At 32.3% G+C, this 24,818-nt stretch overlaps 1 protein-coding gene across 3 annotated transcripts in view; it reads right to left on the bottom strand.

The window, feature by feature from the left end:
* LOC6054536 (four and a half LIM domains protein 2) overlaps nt 1-24,818 on the bottom strand; it is a 278,680-nt gene that overhangs the window by 130,500 nt on the left and 123,362 nt on the right. For 2 of the 3 annotated variants that reach the window (XM_038262090.1, XM_038262089.1), the window contains 3 exons: nt 6,279-6,450; nt 6,014-6,215; nt 5,710-5,954 (listed from right to left, as the gene is read on the bottom strand). In XM_038262090.1, the coding sequence (XP_038118018.1) occupies nt 5,710-5,954; nt 6,014-6,215; nt 6,279-6,450 (619 nt within the window). Of the gene's footprint in view, nt 1-5,709; nt 5,955-6,013; nt 6,216-6,278; nt 6,451-16,448; nt 16,830-24,818 lie in introns of those variants that run through there. The other variant, XM_038262091.1, reaches the window with a different exon arrangement.

Genomic DNA, 24,818 nt, shown 5'->3' with positions numbered 1-24,818 from the left:
AAGTTTCCCCCGCACAAAACTTGTCTCATTCGATAGCAGCCAGACGGTTGTTTTGGGAAAAATTGCGTCAGCTGTGTCCTTCTTCCTTGGGGAAAGCCGGCGAAAGGAAGTCTCATTTTCATTTTTGAAGCACGCTGAAGATGCTTTAACTAGGGGAAATGCTAAAATCGTAAATTTTACTATCGTCAGCCACGTTTGTCTGTTTTTGGCTGTGATTTGCATTTTTATTTTTCTTAAATTTGTCTTCTTTTGGAGTGATGACGATGTTGCCGATACCGACTTTTTGGATTTCAGTAAACAATGTTTTTTTTTTAAATTTAATCATTAAAATATTCGGGATTTCTCTTAGATAAATTTAATCATTCCACAAAAAGGTGTCATAAAATGGCTTTCTTGACACATAAAACAAGACAAATGACCGCAGAACAAACAAACCAACAAAAGAGGCCTCCCCCTTAAGAAGGCAAGTCAAACTTTGGGCAGTGATTCTTGGTGGTCACACCAAAAGACACAAACTCAAATAAATTGTGACATGTTTGCTTGTGTATCGCGGGCAAACAACGGGCGCCTCATTTCAGTGTTTGTGTTTGCGTTTCCAATAAAAATCGTGTGAGTATGTCTTTATTGGAAATGCTCTGATGTGTTGTTGGGGGTTGTTAACATGTAACCGAACGGGGCAATAAATCAACGTATTACCACCAGCTTGGTGTAGTGTTTAATGGTTTTTCTTTTTTCACGTCACCATCGACACCAACAACGACAGCTTGTAGAAGTAATAGAGCGTTTTTTGCCCTCTAATCAATTAAGAATGGCACACAGCCTCCCGGGCTGGCAAATCAGGGCTTAAACAGAGCAACTACAATTACCAGCATGCCATTTTTATGATGGCCTCACGCAGGGATTAATTTGATTTATTGACAGTTGGAGGATTACATTTGTTTGTGCCGATAGAAATACTCGTTTTTTCTAGCCTAATCAATCGATTGATAGTTAAGCAATTCAGTAGAATTCTGCAAATCGACTTTTCAATTTTTTTTTTGGGCAAAACTTTGTCTTTTGATTCTTTAAGTCCAAATAAGCCGTTTTACAAAATTTGTTTCTTCGTAGTAGTAGGGTTACCAGATTTTCATTGTTAAAAAGGGAAATCTGTGTTAAATTTTCACAACTTTTTGAAAAAACATTTTCAGATTTTTGAAACAAAAATTTGATATTATTTTTTTTTTCTCTTAAAGTTGAGAAAATTTATCACAAGTTTCTCTTTTTAACATTGAAAATATGATCACCATTGCAATGGTTTCTTAAAAGCTGGGTGATGAATAGAGAGAATGCGTAACGTGATTTTCGAATGATCCCACTTTGTTTACATCTACAAAGTAGTAGGATGTTCAAGCACAAGCATGACTTGTGCATTTTCAAGTTTTGATCGGTTGAAAAGGCTTTTCTTTTCTACGGGTGACGAAGAACTGCAGTGAGGGTGTCGTTTTGGAATCCTGCAGCTTTGCTTGGAACTGAAACTTTAGTGCTGCACTCGATATTTTTTCAGTTTCATGCGAGTTCCACGCACACTGACAAATGACGTTCGATTGAACCAAAACTGGCACCGACGAGTGCATTCTCTCTAGAATGAGCAACTAAATTTGTATTTTCATAAATTTTTTAAAAATTCTGAGATTTGGAGAACTTTTCAACTAAGATCAAATCATAAGCCTTTTCAGGGAGGGTACATATTTTGAGGTTTTGATTTTACTAGAAGAAGTAAAAATGTTAGCCTTGATTAAAATTTTCATTTTTTTTTTCGATGAGATCAGAAAATTTTCTGAGATAAAAAAAAACGAGCGCTAGTTAGACAACTCCCATAAATTTCAGTATTTATCTTTGCATAGCCATATTTTTGCAACCTTAGATCTGTCAACAAAGCTCAAAATGCATATTTCCCTGTATTCCCTATTTTTTCAGCTCTTCGAAAATATTTTTTTCAAGAATGGGCAATCCTTCCCCTTTTTTTGATTGAAAAACTATGACTTTCTGATTGCAAAATTTAATTTACATTAAAAAATTTTATTTTTAAGGGACCTATAAACTGTTACATTTAACAAGTTTTTTTATGACAAAAAACTTTGGATGTTATCAAATTGTTTAACCTTCTATCGTTTTTTAAAAGAATCTATTTTGAGTTTTTTTTGAAATTTATTTTCAATGGTCGAAAAATATTTAAAAAATTCGCACTTTTTTGTATTTCATCTATCTTTCAATTTATTCGGAGACACCAAATTCCTAAAAATTTTGCAACCATAGTTTCTTTATAATAATTGAAAAATAGCAAAATTGAATGAATGGAAAAACTAAAAAAAAATAAATAAAGGGCAATCAAAAATAGGTTGTTCTTAAAAAAAACTTACAAAATGGGTAATTCTCTACCAACTCACACGAAATCGGGAAAAGTTGCCCCGACTCCTCTTCGATTTGCGTGAAACTTTGTCCTGAGGGGTAACTTTTGTCCCTGATCACGAATCCAAGGTCCGTTTTTTGATATCTCGTGACGGAGGGGCGGTACGACCCCTTCCATTTTTGAACATGCGAAAATGTCTATATATCAAAATTTTTGCAATTGTCTGCTCTACAACTTTGTAGAACATTGTTACACTCTAAAAAATAACCCTGCAAAGTAAGATAAAAAAAACGAAATTTTAAAATGAAAAATGTTGTTCTAAATGAAAAAATGACCCTTCTGGTTCAATGTAGATTCGAAAAGTACATTAAATTTCCCATAAAATGACATGTTCCAAAAAATTTTACAGTCAAGTAACGGAAAATGGGAGAATTTTTAAAACTTTTTTAGTGTTTTTTTCGATGAAAAATACGTTTTTTCGGAATTCTGAGTACGCCATTAGATCGGGCGTCTAATTTTACATAAAAGTCCCTTTGACACCAAATTTCTATCTCATCACCGTTTCTGGCTGCAAATTATTGAAAAACACCTCTTTTTTCGCATGTTCAAAAATGGAAGGGGTCGTACCGCCCCTCCGTCACGAGATATCAAAAAACGGACCTCGGATTCGTGATCAGGGACAAAAGTTACCCCTCAGGACAAAGTTTCACGCAACTCGAAGAGGGGTCGGGGCAACTGCTGTGTGAGTTGGCGGAGAATGACCCTAATATCATAGCTGTCGAAATTTCTTTTAGAGAACGCTTATTTTTGAAAGAATGGAAAAAAAAACTCACAAAAATATTTCAACTAGCAAAATTAGTTTTTTTTTCAAAAACTGGAATCATTTAGTAGTTAGATTCTTTTTGAAAGAACTTCTTATGATTAAAAGAATAAAACAACTAAAAAATATGACAATCAAGAACAGGTTGTTTTTAAAACTAGAGAAAAAAACCAACAAAAAGTACGACTTTTAAACAGAAAGAACTGCTTATGTTTGAAAGAATGGAAAATCTCTCAAATGTTTTACTACGATCAAGAATATGTTAGTTTTTAAATTAGTCACTTTAGGCACATCCTGGAAAATTATATAGAAAATGGCTTCTTTGGGCATACGGAAGGCACCCAATAAGTTTAAGTCAGATTAAAAAATATAAAAAAATCCGATGACCGAAATCTCAGAGAATTGCTCTGTTGCTATGCTCGCTTGAAGAAATAAATCTCAGGTTTTTCTCCTCATATTACTGGTCTTGAAGTTTTATGTTATTATAACGATTTCAGTTATTTTTTGAAAACGGAATCTAAACTTAAATAAGTTCAGCGTTCTGAAAACGTTCCACGAAATTTGAAGGGTTTATTCTAGTTTCTCAATTTGTCAGCAAAGTTTGACAGCTCAATATTAATTTTAACTGAATTCAAAGGAAAAACAATGATAAATTCACGGTGTGTAAATTAAGTTCGCAAACTATGCAGAACCTTTATATCTTTGATACTCTTGATAGTTTAAGTTTTTTTTTTCTAAAGTTTTCAATAGACATTTTGAATGAAAAATTAAACCGAATTGAAAAACATCTCTTGTAAACAAATCGACATTTTTAAAGTTGATTTGGGTAAACGCCAAGAACGCCTAGATACCTCCCTGAACATGCTCCAGTTTACGGCGTTGGATTTTGGGGGATTTCTTGCCTCTACAAGGTCCAATTTTTTTTTTAATTTATGTTTTAAAAAATTAAGAATCTGCTTTTTTCTGGTGATATCTAGTATCGTTGGAAATGAACCTGATTTTCAATAAATGTGATTCGAAGATTTTATAATAGTAGTTTATGCAACATGTTGCAAAAAGAGGATTTTTTCAGCACGAGTCGTACATTTATCCAACGAGGTTCACCGAGTTGGATAAATACGAAGATTGCTGAAAAAATCAAGTTTTGCAACGAGTTCCATACAACATTTTTTTGCAATTTCGAAAAACACCCATTGAGTGAAATTTTAAGTCTAATTTTCATATATTTTGTCAATAAATCGTTTAAATCAAAAAAAAATTGAAAAGTGTTACTTTTCGAAACAAGTGCTGAAAAGTTCCACTTTTCAGCACCTATTTCTGTGCTGAAAAGTAGAACTTTTCAGCATTTATTTTGAAAAGTGTAGCTATTCGATTTTGCTATTTTTGGTACAGAAAAGTAGGCTATTTCGTCGTTCAAGAATGACAGGAAAAGTAAGTAGTTAGTTTCTCGACGGAATTGCAAAAAATATTTTTTGCAATTCCAAAAAACACACACTGAGTGAAATTTTAAGTCAAATTTTCATGTATTTTGTCAATAAATCGTTTAAATCAAAAAATGTTGAAAAGTGTTACTTTTCGAAACAAATGCTGAAATGTTCAACTTTTCAGCACCCATTTCAGAACTGAAAAGTAGAACTTTTCAGCATTTATTTTGAAAAGTGTTGCTATTCGATTCTGTTATTTTTGGTACAGAAAAGTAGGCTATTTCGTCGTTCAAGAATAACAGGAAAAGTAAGTAGTTTCACGACGGAATTGCAAAAACATATTTTTTAAGGGTTAAAATGGATGAAAATAAAAAAAAAATTTCTTGTGAAATTGACTCAGGAATACGAATTTGATAAAATCATCACCAGAAAATGGGACCTAAGGGGTCCACGAGCAGATGTATTTTGAGTTTTGAAATTTAATTGAAGTTTGCCTTATTTATAGCTTTATATGATTTTTGATGTTTTTGAATCTTCAAAATTTATGTCTTAATTTGCCCCATTTTCTATTGACCTAGAGTACTCATATTTGGCCCGGATTCTAGTTTTATATGTCCAAATAACCCCTGAATTTTTCATACAGATTGATGAGGTCGATGAGAGATGGGTATGCTCTGCCGTGCACTCGCGTTTTTTTTTATTATTTTTTCAACATCATAAAATTTTATAAATAAGGGAAATTCTCGTATGTTTCGCAGGTTAAGCACTAGCTCCTAACTAAATTCAACTTGGTGATTTTCTCTATTTAAATAACTTATTTTGTAAAAATGTTGGTAGAAACTTGCTTGCTAACTTCCTATAATGCTATTTATGACTCGATATCAGTTGAAAACGCTTTTCATGAGCTGTAATTGAACGTCAAATTGCTGATTTGGCAACATATGAGACACGATGGAGTTCGATGCTGTTCCTCTAATAAATATCTCATTTTGTTATAAAAAGAGTTGACACTGAATAAGCAAGAAAAGCTTCTTTGCTCAAAAACACTCCACATTTTAAACAAAATTTCTACTCACCTCATCGCACGAGTTACACCGCGGCTTCAGCAGCTCCGCGTAGTGCCGCTCGCAGTAAATCTGGTCGTCGTGCACGCAGTACGTCAGATCCACCAGCAGCTCATCACAGGTCGTGCAACGGAAACACCGCGGGTGCCACAAGATCTGATCCCGGAACTTTGGCGCCGTCACAGCCATCTCGCCCTGGGCCAGACCCTCCCCGCAGCCGGAGCAGCCGGTGGGGGCCGGGGCGTCCTTAACGTAACCTAAAACGAAAAATCTGATAAGAGTCTTGCTGAGCAGTTGATTTCAAGTAATGCCTAACCTATATCCAGCGCGATTTCGTTCCTCGCGGCCACAAAGTCCTCGTACGAACTTCGGTTCGCTTCCTCCACGTGTTTGCAGTAGTCCAACGCCAGGTCCTGCTTGGGCAGTTGGTACACCAACTGTTTGTCCCGAAACCGTTCGCCCTGGGTGCCAATCTTTGGAACTTTCTCCGATGGAATTACGTCAAAGTATCGTTGGATCTAGAAAAAAAAACACGACAATTAGTCAAATTTCAGAAACTCAAAACAGGATTTTTAGCAAACCTTCGCCGACGTGAGTATCCCCGGCGGGACCCAGGTGTAGCCCATCTGGCGCGGGTCCACCCGGCTCGTGTTGGTGTCATGCTTGAAGCCGAGCCGCTCCCGGACCGAGGTTAGTTGCTCGTGGTACACGGCGTGCGTTTCCCGTGGGCACTTGCACTCCTGGCAGGTTTTTCTGTGGAAAAAAACGAAAAAAGTATGATCTAATTTCAAACATTTAATTACAATTTTAATCTTAAAAAATCAAAATCAAATTATTCGCTCTACAGCATTGCCTTTGCGTTCTCGATTGCGAGATTCCTACTCGAAACTAGGTGTCCGAAGGCTTGATTGTTGAGTCAATTGCAAACCTCTTTTTACACCTATAGCTTCCATCCCTCCCGGGATTCGAACTGACGACTTTTGGATTGTTAGTCCAACTGCCTACCAGCGACTCCACCGAGACAGGACCCAGGGAGACGACTCCTACACCTGGACTGAGCTATCGACCTTACCTCGAGGTTAGACCGGGGCCAACATCTACTTCCCTGCCCGACGGAAGGCGTGATCACGCTTACCCCGTAAACCACCGTCCCGGCAAATAATTTAGCAATATTAATAATTAATTATTGAAAACAATTTTTTTGCACAAGTTTTATGTATTTTACCAATCTGGTCCTAAAAGCCAAAATTTGTTTTAATATTAAAAAGATTTTTTTCCATAAAAAATGCATAAATAAGTGTTAAACTATTCTGAATAGTTTGCAATGGATTTTACAAGGTTTTTTTTTTTGTATGAAAATTTAAATTTTAGTCAATAATTATGTTTTGCCCCCTGATTTTAAGAGGAAATTTTGATGTTTTCAACAATTTTACCTATTTATATGTATTTGGTTAAAAGTCTTATAAACTTAATAAACTAAGGCCGATGCAAATATTTAAAAAAGTTTTTGTCCCTCGGCCCTGGCCGAGGTTAAGGGGGGTGGGGCAAAAAATAAAAAAATATAAAAATTTTAATAACAAGCCATAGCCATATTTAAATGAAAAAAGTGTTTTAAAATGCATTTTACACTAGTTCAGTTGTTTTGCAATCATTAGTTTAAAAAAATCTAAGATCTGACAAAAACAAAAATTGTATCGAAAAAAATGTTTTGCATCGAACTTGAATTTTCATTGAAATTTTGAAGTTCATTGTAAAAAAAAATTTTTTGCCTCCTGATTTTTCGGGCCAATTTTGAAGGGGGGGGGGGAGACAAAAACTTTTAAAAATATTTGTACCAGCCTAAATACAAAAAAAAAAATTTTTTTTCAAGACTATATCAGCAACCTTAGTGATGGCACAATTGAAATTAAAATAAAATTAAAGCACCTTAAATCTGATATTGACAAGAAAAATTATGACTATCAAAGTCACCCCAGAATTCAAAAATAGCATTTTCAACGCAACTAATTTTTTTAACACTACTGAAAAAACTTTTTTTGTTTTAAATTTTTGAATCAATACTGATTAAAGAAAAACGAAATATTGGTCGCAAAAATGTTTTAACTTAATTTTTCGAAGTCAAACATTCAATATTACTTCATTTTGAAATGTTAGTCTTGTTTTTAAAAAAATGGTTATGGTAAAAATAACCAAAATGTTTTTACCCGGGCAGACGGTAATAACAAAATTAATAATATTTCAATAACAAATCCTGTTAAAATAACAAAAAGTGTTATTATTTTATCCTGAAGTTCAACTTCAAGAAAAAATAATAACAGTTTCTGATAAAATAACAAAATTTGGTATTGAAGTGATATTATATTGAAAATGTTTAATAACACGCTAATAAGAGGAAATGTTATACATTTCAAAAACTCTCCTAATAACAAAATTTGTTATTCGTTCGGTATACTGACTTAGAAATAAAATTACCATAAATCGCACAAATGGAAGAGTTTCTAAGTGTCCATAACACAATCTGTTATTATTTTTTCTTTTGTTAAATATGTTTAGATCTTTGGGATAATTTTGTCTAATTTCGTCGGGGTCATTATTTTGACCATGAAATGGGGTCCTTAAGCTAAAATTATTCTAAAAAGTTGAAATTTTGGAAGTTGATTTTTTTTTTATTATTTGATATACCCCCTAAGGGACTTTGCTAAAATTGGCTAGAACTATAGGATAATTTTGACCAATTTCGTCGAAATCATTATTTTGGCCATGAAATGGGGTCCTTAAGCTAAAATTATTCTGAAAAGTTGAAATTTTGAAAGTTGATTTTTTTAATTATTTGATATACCCAATAAAGGACTTTGTTCAAAATGGCTAGAACTATGGGTTAATTTTGACCAATTTCGTCAAGGTCATTATTTTGGCCATGAAATGGGGTCCTTAAGCTAAAATTATTCTAAAGAGTTGAAATTTTTAAAGTTGATATTTTAAATTATTTAATATACCCCCTAAGGGATTTTACTAAAATTGGCTAGAACTATGGAATAATTTTGACCAATTTTATCGGGGTCATTTATTTCACCATGAAATGGGGTTTCAAGCGAAAATTAATCCGATAAAATTAACTTTTGAGAGTTAAATTTTTTTAAATTGTGTTATATTCCCTAACGGAATTGATTTATTTATTGAGAATTTTTGAAGTGTGAATAACAAAAACTGTTATTATTTTCACAGAGCCAGGAAGTCGGAGCTGACGTTGAAGTTCGAGCTGGAGTGAGACCTCGGAGACGGCATCGGATTCAGCAAATTTTCAGCAACTTTTACTTGGAGTCGGAATCTGTGAAGTCGGGTATTTTTGGAGAGCTGAAGTCGTCGTTGACGTCATATCCTGCATCCAGAGTCGGAGTTGTCTTCAAAGTATGGATTCAAAGTCGCTTGGAGGTACCCGACTCTGCAGCCCTGACTAGTACAGAGGAGTTATGGCAACTGCAGGTTTATTTGCAAATTATAAATAAACCAAAACAATAACTTTTTTTGTTATGGAGACATACCAGTGCAATAACATTTTTTGTTATTATGCTGCTCCACCTCTCCGCACAAAATAACAAATCTTGTTATTCCTTCATGATTCCTTCTGTGTTATTGGTTTGTTATTGCAATAACAACATAATAACAGTTTAAGTTATTCTTCGAACAAATCTTTGTTATTGATTTTTGTTATTTTAACAACTTATCCGATCATCCCAATAACATATTTCGATCTTCTCACAATATCAAAAACTGACCTTCCCAAGTTATTTCCGTCTGCTCGGGTACCTTGTATAATTTTTTTCAGTATAGTCCTTATCCACAACTTTGCCCAATACACTAAATCGATCAAAAAAATTCTCTAAAAGTTACAGATTTTTGCATTTTCATATATCATTTTTGTAGGGCTAGCTGCAAAATTTGTATGGAAAATTATATGGACAAACTAATGATGCAAAATGGCTTTAGTCGGAATAAAAAATACAACAAAAAACGAATGACCGAAATCTCAGAGAATTGCTCTACTTCATCTTTTCAAAGTCATTTTCACATAAAACGAAGTAACTAAAGAATAGGAGCAAAGTATTTTGTGAGGAAAATGAAAATTAATTGTGGATTTCCATTATGGAACGGATGTTCGATTTCCACCACGGATTGGAAACTGTTCTACATGTTAGAAAAAAAAAAGATTAGTTCCACTAGTGACCACCAGATGGCAGTGCGCTCAGTTGAGAGCCTCTCTCGTTCGATGGAGACGCGTGGTACCTCGCAGTGGAAAACCAGCTGTTTTTCTCTCCTTCTCGCGCTCTCCGAGTTGCTTCTCTCACAAGAGCAACTGTGTTGTTATTTTTTGTTAGTATGAACCAGTGAGACTTAGTCTTAGTGTTTTAGAACCGTTCGTGCAGTTCATTAGCACGTTTTTGTTGTCGAGATTTCCGCTTTGAGAGTGATGATGGGAGCGAGAGAGAAAGAGAGAGAGAGAGGGAGAGAATGTGTGTGGAAAATCGTCACCTGAAAATCGTGATCGTAAAATTTAATTGAATTAGCTCCGCTAGCTATGGCAGATAATTTGAGGCTAAGCCACGAAAGGGTGGGGGGGGGGGGGAGGGAGGATGTAGAGGAAAATATTGGGGGAGTTTGACGCAGGAAGGAAGAGTGCGCGCGCTCTCGTAATGGGAGGAAAATGATGGATTTTTGCGTTAAGTCAATTAGAGAGGTTTTTCATTTTTGGGTGAAGTTAAGAGAGGGGAATGTTTTTTGGATTGGATGTTTAGCTAAGTGAAAGTGTGGTTAAGTGTGTCGTTAAAATGTTGGGGTGCAGATTGACGTTAATTGGGTTTGAATGTTTGAAAATATGTTTTTTTAGCTCTATTCTTTTTAACGTTTATTGTGCAATAAATATTCAATAGTCTGCAATAGCTACTAAAATAAGAAATTATTTTTGCAACTTTTTCGTTCATCCATCAACAATTCTACAGCAGAATGTCACTTCTATGACATTTAAAAAAAATCATCTCGAACACCTGTCAGCTTCATTCATGAATGAATCATTTCGCCCTGGTCCCATATGGCCACCAAGAGGTGAGAGCAAAGAATCCCGCGAGTGTGTCACATCATTGATTTCCTCTGACAGTTTTCCCTCGACTAATAAAAAGTGAAAAAGGTGGAAAACTCTTGTCATGTTCGTCACCACACACAAACATTGTTATTTTTATTGGCCACTCAATCTCAACTCAAGCAAAATGGTTTGTTTTCCCGCTCGTTGTGTTTGAAATTTTCCTCAATTTTTCTTCCCACTCTCTCTCTCTTTCTTCGCGTGCGCTCTCAGCCTCCTAACAATCCGTCACTTTTTATTTATGTTAGCCCACTTTGGTCCGTCTTGTTAGCCAATCGCTCAAGTTGAGTTTTTTTTTGGTTCCGGCATAAATCATGCGTTTGGAATAACAGGAATTTTCACAAAAAAAACCACGCTGAATGGGATTTAAATGAGTTCAATATGGTGATTAGAGACGGTTTCACGAAAATACAAACAATTTTCCTCACTCTCCTCTAGCTCTCTCGCTTTGATGATGGCGAAAATAATTGCATGTGGTGAAGGGAGGCGGGTTTCCTTTGCGTTCGTCACTGAACTTGACTTTGTAGTGTTTTACCACACACACCGCCTCTGGGGTGGTAAACCACCAAACATAAACAATCACTTTGGCTTACGGCTGAGAGCGGTGGAAATTTGCTTGTGATTCCTGAAAATCTTTGCTGAATTTTTGCTTAATGGTTTTGTTGGTTACAAAATAGAAAAAATAATTAAAATGCTCAAAAATGTCACAACAAAGGCTTCTTTACCCTAGTCACTCTGCCAAGAATTCAGCGAAATATTTAGCGATCATGTTGGCGTAGATCGGTGACCATTAGCCAAGAATTGTAAAGTGATGAGACAGTCAGACAGAGGGTGCGAAAGACAGCGATTTTTGTGTTGGCTTGTGGTTTTGCTGTTTTGAGTTAAAAACCTCTCAAATGAGATTATCGCGCAGTGTTTGTTTTTTTTTTGTTGTTGTGATAATTTACAAACTCATTAGCCCGATTTCCGTTTGGTGCGGTATTTTTGTTTTGGCTTGGAGTTATTTTTATTTTGTAGAAAATGTTCCTTATTAGTTGTGCATGCCGTTGGAATGTCGTTAAATATGATGTCGGACTTGCAACAAATTAGTATGATTTTCAAGTAAGAGAGTAAAATTTCCATTTCGGAACAATTTTGAAAAAAATATGATGTCAATGAAGCGTGGAAAAATAAATAAAATTAAATTACATTTTGAGCATTCAATTTTCACTTCACTTTTCTTTGTTTCGTTAGGATGAAATATACATTAACAAAATTAAAAAAAGGAAACTTAAGAATAATACAGTCTAGACTCGTTTATCCGAAGGCCTCGAAAAAATTTCACTTCGGACCCATAAACTACACAGAAAAAAAAATCATGGTAATATTACATCTGGGAAGGGGTACATCTTTTATGTCAGAAAAAATGTGTAATTTTACCTCTGGAAATGTGTAATTTTACCACTTTTCTGGTATAATGTCACCTTTTCAGTCTAAATTGAGGTAAAATTACATCATAAAAGAGGTAATATACAACCTTCCAAAATTACAGCTTCCAAATTTACATTATTTTTTTCTGTGTACGCCAAAGTGATTTAATTTTTTTTTTTAATCCCAGATGGGGCCAATATGGCGGTGTAGAAATATTGAAAAGGGCATTTTATAATTTAATAGGCAATCAACCATTATAATTTGACTAAAATGTGATCGCAGAACTCGAATTTGATGTTTAAAACAAGAGAAATAAAAAAACGATTTTTTTCTTGATCGATTATCCGATAATAGAAACTTCGAATAATCGAGTCAGGACTGTATTCATCAAACCCGTATCCCAGGCAGACGGCAACAACAAAATTCATGCCATTTCAATAACAAATACTGTTAAAATAACAGAACTTGTTATGGAATCTTCTTGAAAATTCGATTTTTGCATAAGATAAACTGTTATGATTATATTATCATAAAAAAACTTTGTTATTGGTCTGATATTGGTTGACAGCCATCCCGAGCAGACGGAAATAACTTGCCTGAGCAGACGGAATTAACTTGCAAATAACAGTTTTTGCAATTCCGTCGTGAAACTACTTACTTTTCCTGTCATTCTTGAACGACGAAATAGCCTACTTTTCTGTACCAAAAATAACAGAATCGAATATCAACACTTTTCAAAATAAATGCTGAAAAGTTCTACTTTTGAGCACTCAGATGGGTGCTGAAAAGTTGAACTTTTCAGCACTTGTTTCGAAAAGTAACACTTTTCATTTTTTTTTTGATTTAAACGATTTATTGACAAAATTCATGAAAATTTGACATAAAATTTCACTCAGTGTGTGTTTTTTGGAATTGAAAAAAATGTTGTATGGAACTCGTTGCAAAACTTGATTTTTTCAGCACTCTTTGTATTTATCCAACTCGGTGAACCTCGTTGGATAAATGTACGACTCGTGCTGAAAAAATCCTCTTTTTGCAACTTGTTGCATAATAGTAGTTTATGCAACAAGTTGCAAAAAGAGGATTTTTTCAGCACGAGTCGTACATTTATCCAACGAGGTTCACCGAGTTGGATAAACACGACGAGTGCTGAAAAAATCAAGTTTTCAACGAGTTCCATACAACATTTTTTGCAATTCCGAAAAACACCCATTGAGTGAAATTTTAAGTCAAATTTTCATGTATTTGTCAATAAATCGTTTAAATCAAAACAATGTTGAAAAGTGTTACTTTTCGAAACAAGTGCTGAAAAGTGTTGCTATTCTATTCTGTTATTTTTGGTACAGAAAAGTAGGCTATTTCGTCGTTCAAGAATGACAGGAAAAGTAAGTAGTTTCACGACGGAATTGCAAAAACTACTATTTTAAAATTTGAAAGTACTAAGCCTTACTGGCTTTTATGTTTATTATTAACAAGATTTGTTATTTGTCGTTGTTTTTTTGGTATTGAATTGTTATTGTAACAGACTCATAACATTTTCAGTTATTCTTCGTACAAATCTTTGTTATTATTTTTTGTTATGTTAACAACTAATTCGACCATCCCAATAACAGTTTGAGGTATGCTGTTATTTAACAATATTTGTTATCGAAATGGCATGAATTTTGTTATAACCGTCTGCTCGGGAAAACAACTTAAGAATAACATGTTTAGACAGGATCAGTTTTTAAAATGACAAAAAAATAATAACAAAGATTTGCTTGAAGAATAATAATAACAATAACAAAAAAATCATAACGACGAATAAAAAATTCTCTTATAAATAACATAAAATGTAATTGGCCTAGTATTTTCAAATGTCAAGAAATGTTATACCCCAGTTATTTTCGTCTGCTCGGGATTAGCCTAACATATTCTCAAGAATTCCATTCTCCAGAATGAGCCATCCTCCAGATATGATTATGGTTGGTGTTTTTCCAAAATAGGGGTTAATTTTTATTCGAAGGTAATGTTATCAATAGATATTTGTTTCTTCTTGGCACATACAAACCGTTAAATAATAATCTTGAAAAAATAAGAATGAATATTTTAAAAAAATCACAAGGTATCCTAACTAATTTCAAGTCTATTTGAAATCTTCTTTTCATCTTCATTTGTAGTTAAGTAGATTTGATGATTGGAAGTTTTTAAAAGAAGAACAATTTTGTACCAAATCCGAAACTGGATTTTATTAGTATTTTTTATGAATCTCAAATTTTGTGGGGCCTTCCCTAAGACCAAAGAAGCCATTTTCTGTCATAAGTTCACCCATATAAGTCTCCATACCCGGGCAGACGGTAATAATATAATTCATGCCATTTCAATAACAAATACTTTTAAAATAACAGAAATTGTTATGGAATATTTTTGAAAAATCTATTTTTGCATAAGGGTTTGATAACAGTTTATGTTATCATAACAAAATATGTTATTGGTCTGATATTGGTTGAAAGCAAAATCAACTTTGGAATAACATTTTTTGTTATGGAAGAATACCTCCAACTGTTATTGGGATGATCGGATTAGTTGTTAAAATAACAAAAAATAATAACAAAGATTTGTTCCAATAACAAAAAAAATCATAACGACGCATAACAAATCTTGTTACAAATAACATTAAATTTTATTGGCATAGTATTTTCAAGTATCAAAAAATGTTATTCCCAAGTTATTTCCGTCTGCTCGGGTAGAATTTTAGCTCCATATTTAAATAGTGCGTCAATATTCAAAAATCTGAACTTTTGCAAGGATTTTTTTTATCAATTTCTGCAAAATTGTAGATATTGATGAGGACTGTTCAGAAATACAAGTACAATCCTGTGGATTTTTTTTATAATTTTTTTTACATAAACTCAATTTTTGAAAATTTTGTATTTTTTCGAGATTTTTTTATATGCTTTAGAGAACCAAAACCCACAACTATTGAGCCATAGAAAAGTATGGTCAACAATTTTGCCACCGAGCTATAAATTTAAAGAAAATATAGATTTTTTTGAAAAAAAAAACTTATGCATAACAATTTGAAAAAATCAAAACAATGCAAGTATTTAAACAGTCGAAATCGTCTGATTTCGTAGAGAATTACTTTGAAGATCAAAGATTCAAAGATTTTAAGAAACAATAAACATTTCTGAAAAATGTTTCCTTCTGGCGAAAATATTTCTGGGGAATAAAACGGAACAGAATTGTGGTGAATGGGATTAGAGCCATTCTTAGATAGAATTTTTTTTCGAGAGAGCAGAAGAAAGAAATCAAAATTTGTAAAAGCAAAATTATTGAACAAGAAGACACTTTAAATTAATATGATTAAGTTGGATATTGGCTATATTCTAAAGAAAAGAAGAATTCGGGAGAATCTCAACAATTTGATTGAAAGCAAAATTGAAAGAGTTTTTAAAATAAATTGAAAAGAGTCGATTTTTTAATGGAAATTAATAAAATTCTAAAAAGTTGGGAAAGTATCTTCAATTTGAATTTTTGTATATTTTTTTTTTTTCGAAAGAATACTTGAAATTTAGAATTTGTTTTGCACTTCAAATTTAGATTAAATTTAGATTTCAGGTCAGAAAGAATAGGTATGCTACCTTGCTTTTGAAGCCTAATCAGAAGTCCGTGATCGAGATACAGGCTTTAGGATATTTTAATTTTCTTTATGTATGGACAGGTGTTGAAATTGTATGAAAACTCGTATGGATGATTAAATCATGCAAAATGACTTCATTGGTCATGGAAAAATACACACAAAGCCTCAACCAAAAAAAAAATCACAAAAAATTGCTTATTCTTGGAAGAATTGCTCAGGGAAATTTTTGGATGTGATAGCCATTAGGATGGTCTAAATTTAGCGATTGGTCAGAGCTTTGCTGAAGGGTGAAAAGACTCAGGCTTTCTTTGTCGCGAGTTAGTGCCTTCTGGATTTTAATAGAGCTTATAAAAATAAACAATTGGTTATTTTCATTGATATTTTCAATTTTGAAATATTTAAAACTCAAAATGGTGGTTGAGTTCCTAGGAAATATCTGAAATTACACATTCTTTGGAACATTTGCAGAACAAATCTCGGTGAACCCTTTACTTAAACTCATTTTATTAGCTTTCATTTATTTCTTTTTATAACTCTCAATAGAATTGACCAAAAAACTACTCTACCTCCCACCTCAAAATTTACCTCACAATCAGATCGTACAGCTCCTGCTGGTCAAAGACCTTGCAGTAAGCGTGCAGCACCTTGACGCAGGCATACCGCATCCCGCTCCATGGTATCGCCGGACTTCCCAGGACTTCCCACAGCGGACAGTCGATGTGTCGCTGTAGGTCCAGCATATCCCGCGAACTTCCGCTGCCGCCGCTACTCCGCCTGCAGATGTGCAGATGTGGCACCGCTGCTACAGCACTGGGACTCTTCACTGTTTCAGATGGTCAGGGGCTTCTGAACTTGAACCCTTGCTTTCTTCCGCGACGATCGTCCATTTGGTCACATGGGAATGCACTTTTTTTACGTGGATGATTTTTTGTTTTCACTTTTTGAAGTCAGTTATAACATAATGTACTGCAGAATCATGGGAAAATGCTGAAAAACCAAGTATTTTTGGCTGTTCTGAAATTCGGTGGCGAAAAATTCGAGAGATGTATTCAAGTTGAGCAATCACTCTTCACAAGAAAATAAAGGGGTTACATACATGTAGAAAATCTCAAAATTTCATATTACAGAAAATTTATTAAATCAACTTAAAAGATGATTTTCAATCACTCCTGAAAGTTTCATGAATATTTAACTGAGTTAGAGACGATTTAAGCTCAGAATTTTGTCATGCGCAAAGCGAGCTGTCAAACTTTGAGAGCGTTTTTCTCTGAACACCAAGTTGATTTACGGGTGCCATGATATCTCGAGATGGGACGGACCAAATTGGCTGAAATTTTGGGTGAAGACTCCCAAGATATATCCCGTGTGCATGACAAAGCCCGATTTTAAAATTTGGAATTTTCAAAAATTACAAAAATCAAAAACTGGCGATTTTTTATATGAAAAACAGATAAATATTTTTATCTTTTTTAAACAATCTTTTTGAAAATCGGCCTCCGTCATGCACACGGGACCGGTTTAACGAGTCTTCACCAAAATTTTGAGCCAATTTGGTCGAAGCAATGTTGAGATATCGTGGCACCCGTTTTTTAAAACTGCTATCTTCAAATAGCAATATCTCGGCAATGATACAACCAAATGTCTTCAAATTTGTTTTGTTAATAGATGGAAATGTATTTTTTAATGCCCTGAAAACAGATTTTGAAAAAAGTTTAAGTGTGTGCTCAAACCAACCTCTGACATTTTCGCCGATTTACATAACCCCTTAAAAGAATTTGAAATAAAATGAAATAAAAAGATTTTGAATGAAACTGGAAGAAATTAAAAAAAATGAAAGAAATTGAGAGAAGTTGAAAGAAATTGAAAGAAATTAATAGAAATTGAAAGAAATTGAAAAAAATTGAAAGAAATTGAAAAAAATTGAAAAAAAAAATAAAAAAATTGAAAGAAATTGAAAGAAATTGAAAGAAATTGAAATAAATTGAAAGAAATTGAACGAAATTGAAAGAAATTGAAAGAAATTGAAAAAAATTTAAAGAAATTAAAAAAAAAATAAAGAAATTGAAAGAAATTGAAAGAAATTGAAAGAAATTGAAAGAAATTGAAAGAAATTGAAAGAAATTGAAAGAAATTGAAAGAAATTGAAAGAAATTGAAAGAAATTGAAAGAAATTGAAAGAAATTGAAAGAAATTGAAAGAAATTGAAAGAAATTGAAAGAAATTGAAAGAAATTGAAAGAAATTGAAAGAAATTGAAAGAAATTGAAAGAAATTGAAAGAAATTGAAAGAAATTGAAAGAAATTGAAAAAAATTGAAAGAAATTGAAAGAAATTAATAGAAATTGAAATAAATTGAAAGAAAATGTATGAAATTGAAAGAAATTCAAAGAAATTGAAAGAATTTGAAAGAAATTCAAAGAAATTGAGAACAATTGAAAAAAATTGAAAATAAATTGAAAAAAATGAAAATAGATTGAAAGAAGTTGAAAAAAATTAAAGAAGTTGAAAAAATTTAAAGAAATTTAAAAAAATTGAAAGAAATTAAACGAAATTTAAAGAAATTAAAAAGCAATTGTAAGAAATTAAAAGAAATTGAACGAAATTTGAAGAAATTGAAAAAAATAAAATAAATTGAAAGAAAATGTATGCAATTTAAAGAAATTGAAACAATTTGAAAGAAATTAAAAGAAATTGAAAGCAATTGAAAGAAATTGAAAGAAATTGAAAAAAAGAAAGAAATTGAAAGAAATTGAAAAAAAAATTGAAAGAAATTGAAAGTAATTGAAAGAAATTCAAAGAAATTTAAAGAAATTGAAAAAATTTGAAAGAAATTGAAAGAAATTGAAAAATTGAAACAAATTTAAAGAAATTGAAAGAAATTAATAGAAATTTAATAAAATTTAAATAAATTGAAAAAATGTACAGAAATTTAAAGCAATTGAAAGAAATTGATGGAAAATGAAAGAAATTAAAAAAATATGCAAATTGATACCAATTGAAAGAAACTAGAGAAATTAAAAGAAAAAGAAAAAAATAAAGGGATTGAGTGAAAAAATCAATAAAATTATGATTTGATTTTCAACCTGCAAAAATATTTGTCTACAGGTATGCAACGCTAACAAGGAAAACCCATCCGATGTTCACATCCAATAAAAATCTATTTCCGTTTTCCCGGTCAATTTCCTCGTAATCTTCCTTCCGTTTCCACCCCTCTTTATCAGACACAAAGCGCAAAAGGCTGTCGTTGCATTTTCCACGCTGAATTTCCTTAGCCACGTGGCTGGCCTCAACCTGGCCCTTAACGAACCACACACATACAATCACACACACACAGTCACAGAGATTCGAACGATGTGGTGGCGCTCCGGATAATAAAATTAGTCTTGATGAGTTTTGCTGACCATGAAAAACCGTCAAACCGTGTGGCCAGTTGGTGGTTGGTTGGTCGGTTGGAGTCTCTTTTTCTAGTTAGTGTTGATAGCTCATAAATTTAATTAAATCTTTCCGCTCCTTTTGAACGTGGGGTTAGAAACACAGCGATTGGAACTTTGGCGATGTTTTTCCTTTGATTTTTGTTTTCATACTTTTTTTTTGAAGATCTTGAAGTTTAGTTGTAAGATTCTTTTTAGTATATTTTTTTTAGTTAATTTAATACATCAAAAAAATCTTTAAGATCAAAAAGTGACATTTTCTTTCCCCCTTTCTGAACGCATCAGTCCACCGCGACAATGAGGCGTTACGAGGCCATTTTCCGTGATTTTCCCGGATTTCTGTCCCTCCCCTTCCCCCTTTGGTGCTGTACTAACAGGCACTCCATGCTTGGCCGGACGGAACATAAAACCCCGCCCGTCTAACGTAAGACAACTGCTCAGACAGTGCGCGTTAAGGTGCCGTGGCCAAAGTTAAGGTGTGAAACGATTTCCGGCGCGCGGATGGCATTTTGACGTGGTGACTTTTTATGGACCTTTTCCTCCTCCTCAGACTGGGGGCTAAAAGAAAGTGAAACCTAACGCAATGGAGTCGAGTCTTCTCTTTGTGTCTTTCGAAGGATATTTATAGGATTGGACATATCTTTCCGTAGGCCTGATTGGAGCCAGTTTGGCTTATTTTTGGGAAGTAATTTCGAAGGCTATTGATCGGCTTTTGTTGTTTTTGGCTGGAAAGTTACGAGCCTCAATTTGCCAAATGAAGTCATTTTTCATTCATGAGCGTAAGGTAATCCTTAATTGCCCAGCTGGAAATCCGTCCAATTCTTCAATTGCACTCCAATTCCTTCCTCTGGACTATTAATTAATACATGAAGCTCCCGTTTTGAACCGGAAGTTTACGGTGCACTCTCTTAGTTGACCGATTTCAATTCATTTTATTGTTTATGACGGCTTTACTGCACGGCATAAAATGGCACTAGAAAGGGTTAGTCGATGCAAGCATTAAGAGCGGTTTACTGGTACCGTTTTGTTGAGAAACATTTAATTTAATTTGATGGCCACAATTTTTTAAGAAATCTATCGGTAAAAAACTTAGATGGAATTGCATGATATTTTATTTTAAGAATTAAAATAATTCAATTAATACGAATACGACGAAAACGAAAAAAAAAATATAAATATTGAAATAAAAAGCCAAAGTTTCAACATTTGCATGGCAAAAGTGTTTTAAAACGTATTTTACACTAGTTCATTAGTTTTGAAAAAATGTAAAATATGACAAAAAACAAAAATTTTAGCGAAAATTTTTTTTTTGCGATTATAAACAACTCAAATTTTTAAAAATTCAAAAGATTTTTAAACCAAAAACATGCTAAAAATGATTATGAACGCAGGGGAATGCATTTTAAATTGATTTCAAGTGAAATATTTTTGTTTTAAGAAAAAATATTCAACTTTGAAGGGGGGGGGGGGAGACAAAAACTTTAAATAAATTTTTTACCAACGTAATACATGCAAAACGTCCGAGAAAAATCGCAAATGAATCACAAAAATTAAAATTGCCAGCCCCACTGCGCTGTGTTTGCTGCGGAGAGGATTCTCTGAATGGTTCACATTTCGAAGAATTCTTTTCTTGAATTTCTGGGATGTATTTCTCGTGGATCCTTGTTTAGTCTCTTACTTGCTTTGTTATTTTTCTTGTTTTTCAAAATTTGATCCTATTTTTTCGGATTGTATTTTAAATTGTTTTGTTTTGTGAGGTGAGTGGAGGGTTCTTTGGGGGTTTCATCAACTAAGATTTTTTTGTGAATTATGTGAAAAAAATATGAAAAATTAAATAAAATTAAAAAATGATCGAAAATGAAAGAAAATGAATAAAATAAAAAGAAATTAAAACAAATAAAAAATTAAAAAAATTAAAGAAATCGAAAAAATTGAAAAAAATTTAAGGAAATTGAAGAAAATTGAAAGAAATTGAAATTTTTTTAAAAAATTGAAAAAAATTGAAAGTAGTTGAAAGAAATTGAATGAAATTGAAAGAAATTGGAAGAAATTAAAAGGAATTGAAAGAAATTGCAAGAAATCGAAAAAATTTAAGAAATAAAAAATAAAAAAATTAAAGAAATCGAAAAAATTGAAAAAAATTGAAGGAAATTGAAGAAAATTGAAAGAAATTGATTTTTTTTTTTTTAAATTGAAAAAAATTGAAAGTAGTTGAAAGAAATTGAATGAAATTGAAAGAAATTGGAAGAAATTAAAAGGAATTGAAAGAAATTGAAATAAATCGAAAAAATTTAAGAAATTGAAAAAAGTTGAAAAAAAATTAAAAAGTTGAAAAAAATTGAAAGAATTTTAAAAAAATTCAAAAAAATTGAAAGAAATTGAAAAAAAGCTGAACAAAATTTAAAGAAATTAAAAAAAACTGAAAGATATTGAGAGAAATTGAAAGAAATGGAAAGAAGTTGAAAGAAACTGAAAGAAATTGAAAAAAATGGAAGAAATTCAAAGAAATTGAAAGAAATTGAAAGAAATTGGAAGAAATTGAAAAAAATTGAAGAAATTGAAAGAAATTGGAAGAAATTGAAAGAAATTGAAAGAAATTGAAAGAAATTGAAAGAAATTGAAAGAAATTGAAAGAAATTGAAAGAAATTGAAAGAAATTGAAAGAAATTGAAAGAAATTGGAAGAAATTGAAAAAAAATTGACGAAATTGAAAGAAATTGAAAGAAATTGAAAGAAATTGAAAGAAATTGAAAGAAATTGAAAGAAATTGAAAGAAATTGAAAGAAATTGAAAGACATTGAAAGAACTTGAAAGAAATTGAAAGAAATTGAAAGAAATTGAAAAAAATCGAAAGAAATTGAAAAAATTGAAAGAAATTGAAAGAAATTGAAAGAAATTGAAAGAAATTGAAAGAAATTGAAAGAAATTGAAAGAAATTGAAAGAAATTGAAAGAAATTGAAAGAAATTGAAAGAAATTGAAAGAAATTGAAAGAAATTGAAAGAAATTGAAAGAAATTGAAAGAAATTGAAAGAAATTGAAAGAAATTGAAAGAAATTGAAAGAAATTGAAAGAAATTGAAAGAAATTGAAAGAAATTGAAAGAAATTCAAAGAAATTGAAAGAAATTGAAAGAAATTGAAAGAAATTGAAAGAAATTGAAAGAAATTGAAAGAAATTGAAAGAAATTGAAAGAAATTCAAAGAAATTGAAAGAAATTGAAAGAAATTGAAAGAAATTGAAAGAAATTGAAAGAAATTGAAAGAAACTGAAAGAAATTGAAAGAAATTGAAAGAAATTGAAAGAAATTGAAAGAAATTGAAAGAAATTGAAAGAAATTGAAAGAAATTAAAAAAAAGGAAAAAAAATCAAAGAAATTCAAAAAAAAATGAAAGATATTGAAAGAAATAAAAATAATTTTAAATAAATTGAAAGAAATTCAAAGAAATTAAAAAAAAGAAAGAAATTGAAAGAATTTGAAAGAAATTGAAAGAAATTGATAGAAATTGACAGAAATTGAAAGAAATTGAAAAAAATTTAAAGAAATTTAGAGGAAATTGAAAGAAATTGAAAGAAATTGAAAGAAATTGAAAGAAATTGAAAGAAATTGAAAGAAATTGAAAGAAATTGAAAGAAACTAGGTACAACTAAGTTTAAAGACTAAGTTTTAAGAAGTTTAACCCCTTCCCGCCCAGAGCAAAATCGAGATTTTTTACGTTTTTCTACATTACTTGTAACTGGATCGTCCAAATTTGTCGAAATTTTGATGATTATAAGTTAACATTCTATATAAACCAATGTAGGTTGAAGCAAGTTGAAAAAATGTATGATTGCAGAGAAATTTAATTTTGAACGCAAAAATTAGTGGTGCTCTGGAGTAACCATGGTCGTTAGAGGGTTAAAGAAATTGAAAGAAATTGAAAGAAATTGAAAGAAATTGAAAAAAATTTAAAGAAATTGAAAAAAATTGAAAGAAATTGAAAGAAGTTGAAAGAAACTAAAAAAAATACAGAATTTGAAAGAAATTTAAAAGAAAATGAGAAAATTGAAAGAAATTGAAAAAATAATAAAGAAATTCAAAGAAAATGAAGAAATTTAAAGGAATTCAAAAAAATTCAAAAGTGACATCTTAAATGTGTTTATTAACTTATTATATAAATATAAAATTATTCTGCTAAAATATTGTTAGTAAATTTATGTAATACAACCTTTACATCTCAAAGCCCACAGGCCTGTCTGTGCTAACAAACTTCAACATTTCCAACTGATTGCCCTCACCCCGCAAGCCCTGGTGAGACGTGCGAGGCGGTACCGAAAAAAAATCCCCGAAAAAAAATGTGTACCCAAACGTTTTTGTTTTAAACTACACCAGCTGTGTGTTGTACGGCATGAAACGCAAACGCAACAAATCGGCAAACTGGCCCATGTGCACTAAACAAAAACAAAACAAACAAACGAATACAAGCTCGCGCCTAAACAACAACAACAACAACAGGATTGAAATGCCTTTTGGGTGGCGTACAACTTTCGAGGTTGATATTTTAAAAGGGAATACTAAATTTTATTAAATAAAATAAAGGAAAATATAAGTTTGGAATGTTAACATTTGTCTCTATTTCGTTTTAATTACAAAGGTTTTAATAAGTTTTGCGCCGTTCTTAAGGCTTACTTCAGGATTAAAATGGCTAAATGCACTTATGGGAATTATAAAGTGTTATAGCTTAGGTAAAATACGACCCTCTAATGGAGACGCCTGGTACTTGACGGTGTCGTTACTGGATTACCCCTCCAATAACTATTCAATCCATCAGGAAAATTTAAAACCGCTCCTCCACCTTCAAGTCCCCTCACCCCCGCAAGACTTTTGATATATTTACCGCCCATCGACATTTATTTACGACTGTCGACGTGATGTGGCCACGGTTTGCTGCTGCCTGGTCGGTTCGGAAACCAGCAATTAGGACCAATGATGGATGTCTTGGAGGGAAGTAAATCATCGCGAGCACGGGAAAAAGGAAAATGCATTTTGGCTGACGTCGACGACGAATCGAGACCAGATGGAGCGAAACGACCAGACTGTGGCGTCCAACTGCGACGGCCAACCTGTCAACTGTTTACTTCCAGGATGCGGCGTCGTTGGCGGCGGCCAAGATTTCTACGACGACGACGTGGTTCATTTGCGTTTTTTCGCACCATGATTTCTAACTTGAGGGGTTTTGTTGGGTGTTTTTTCGGTGAATATGACACGTTAAGCAGATAGCCAATTTGAACCATTAACCCTCTGCTGTCTTTTTTAGAAATTTACATTATTTAGAGTACCGGAGGTAATTTTGAGCAACTTTTGTTCAATAATAATGTGTAATATTTGTAATATTTTTTTCCCTCGGCATTAGCATTTTTAAGAATAAATTGTGTAACGCTAAATCGTACGATTTAAACCAAATAAAGACTTTTAATCTTTAAAAAGAATGTAATAATTATATGAATTATTACTCAACTCCTATATTTTACGTTTAGTGGTATTAAC

Source organism: Culex quinquefasciatus, chromosome 3 (assembly GCF_015732765.1).
Source record: "Culex quinquefasciatus strain JHB chromosome 3, VPISU_Cqui_1.0_pri_paternal, whole genome shotgun sequence".
Classification (NCBI taxonomy): domain Eukaryota; kingdom Metazoa; phylum Arthropoda; class Insecta; order Diptera; family Culicidae; genus Culex; species Culex quinquefasciatus.
Note: the sequence above shows the minus strand (reverse complement) of the source record. Positions and strands in the feature narration are given on the sequence as shown.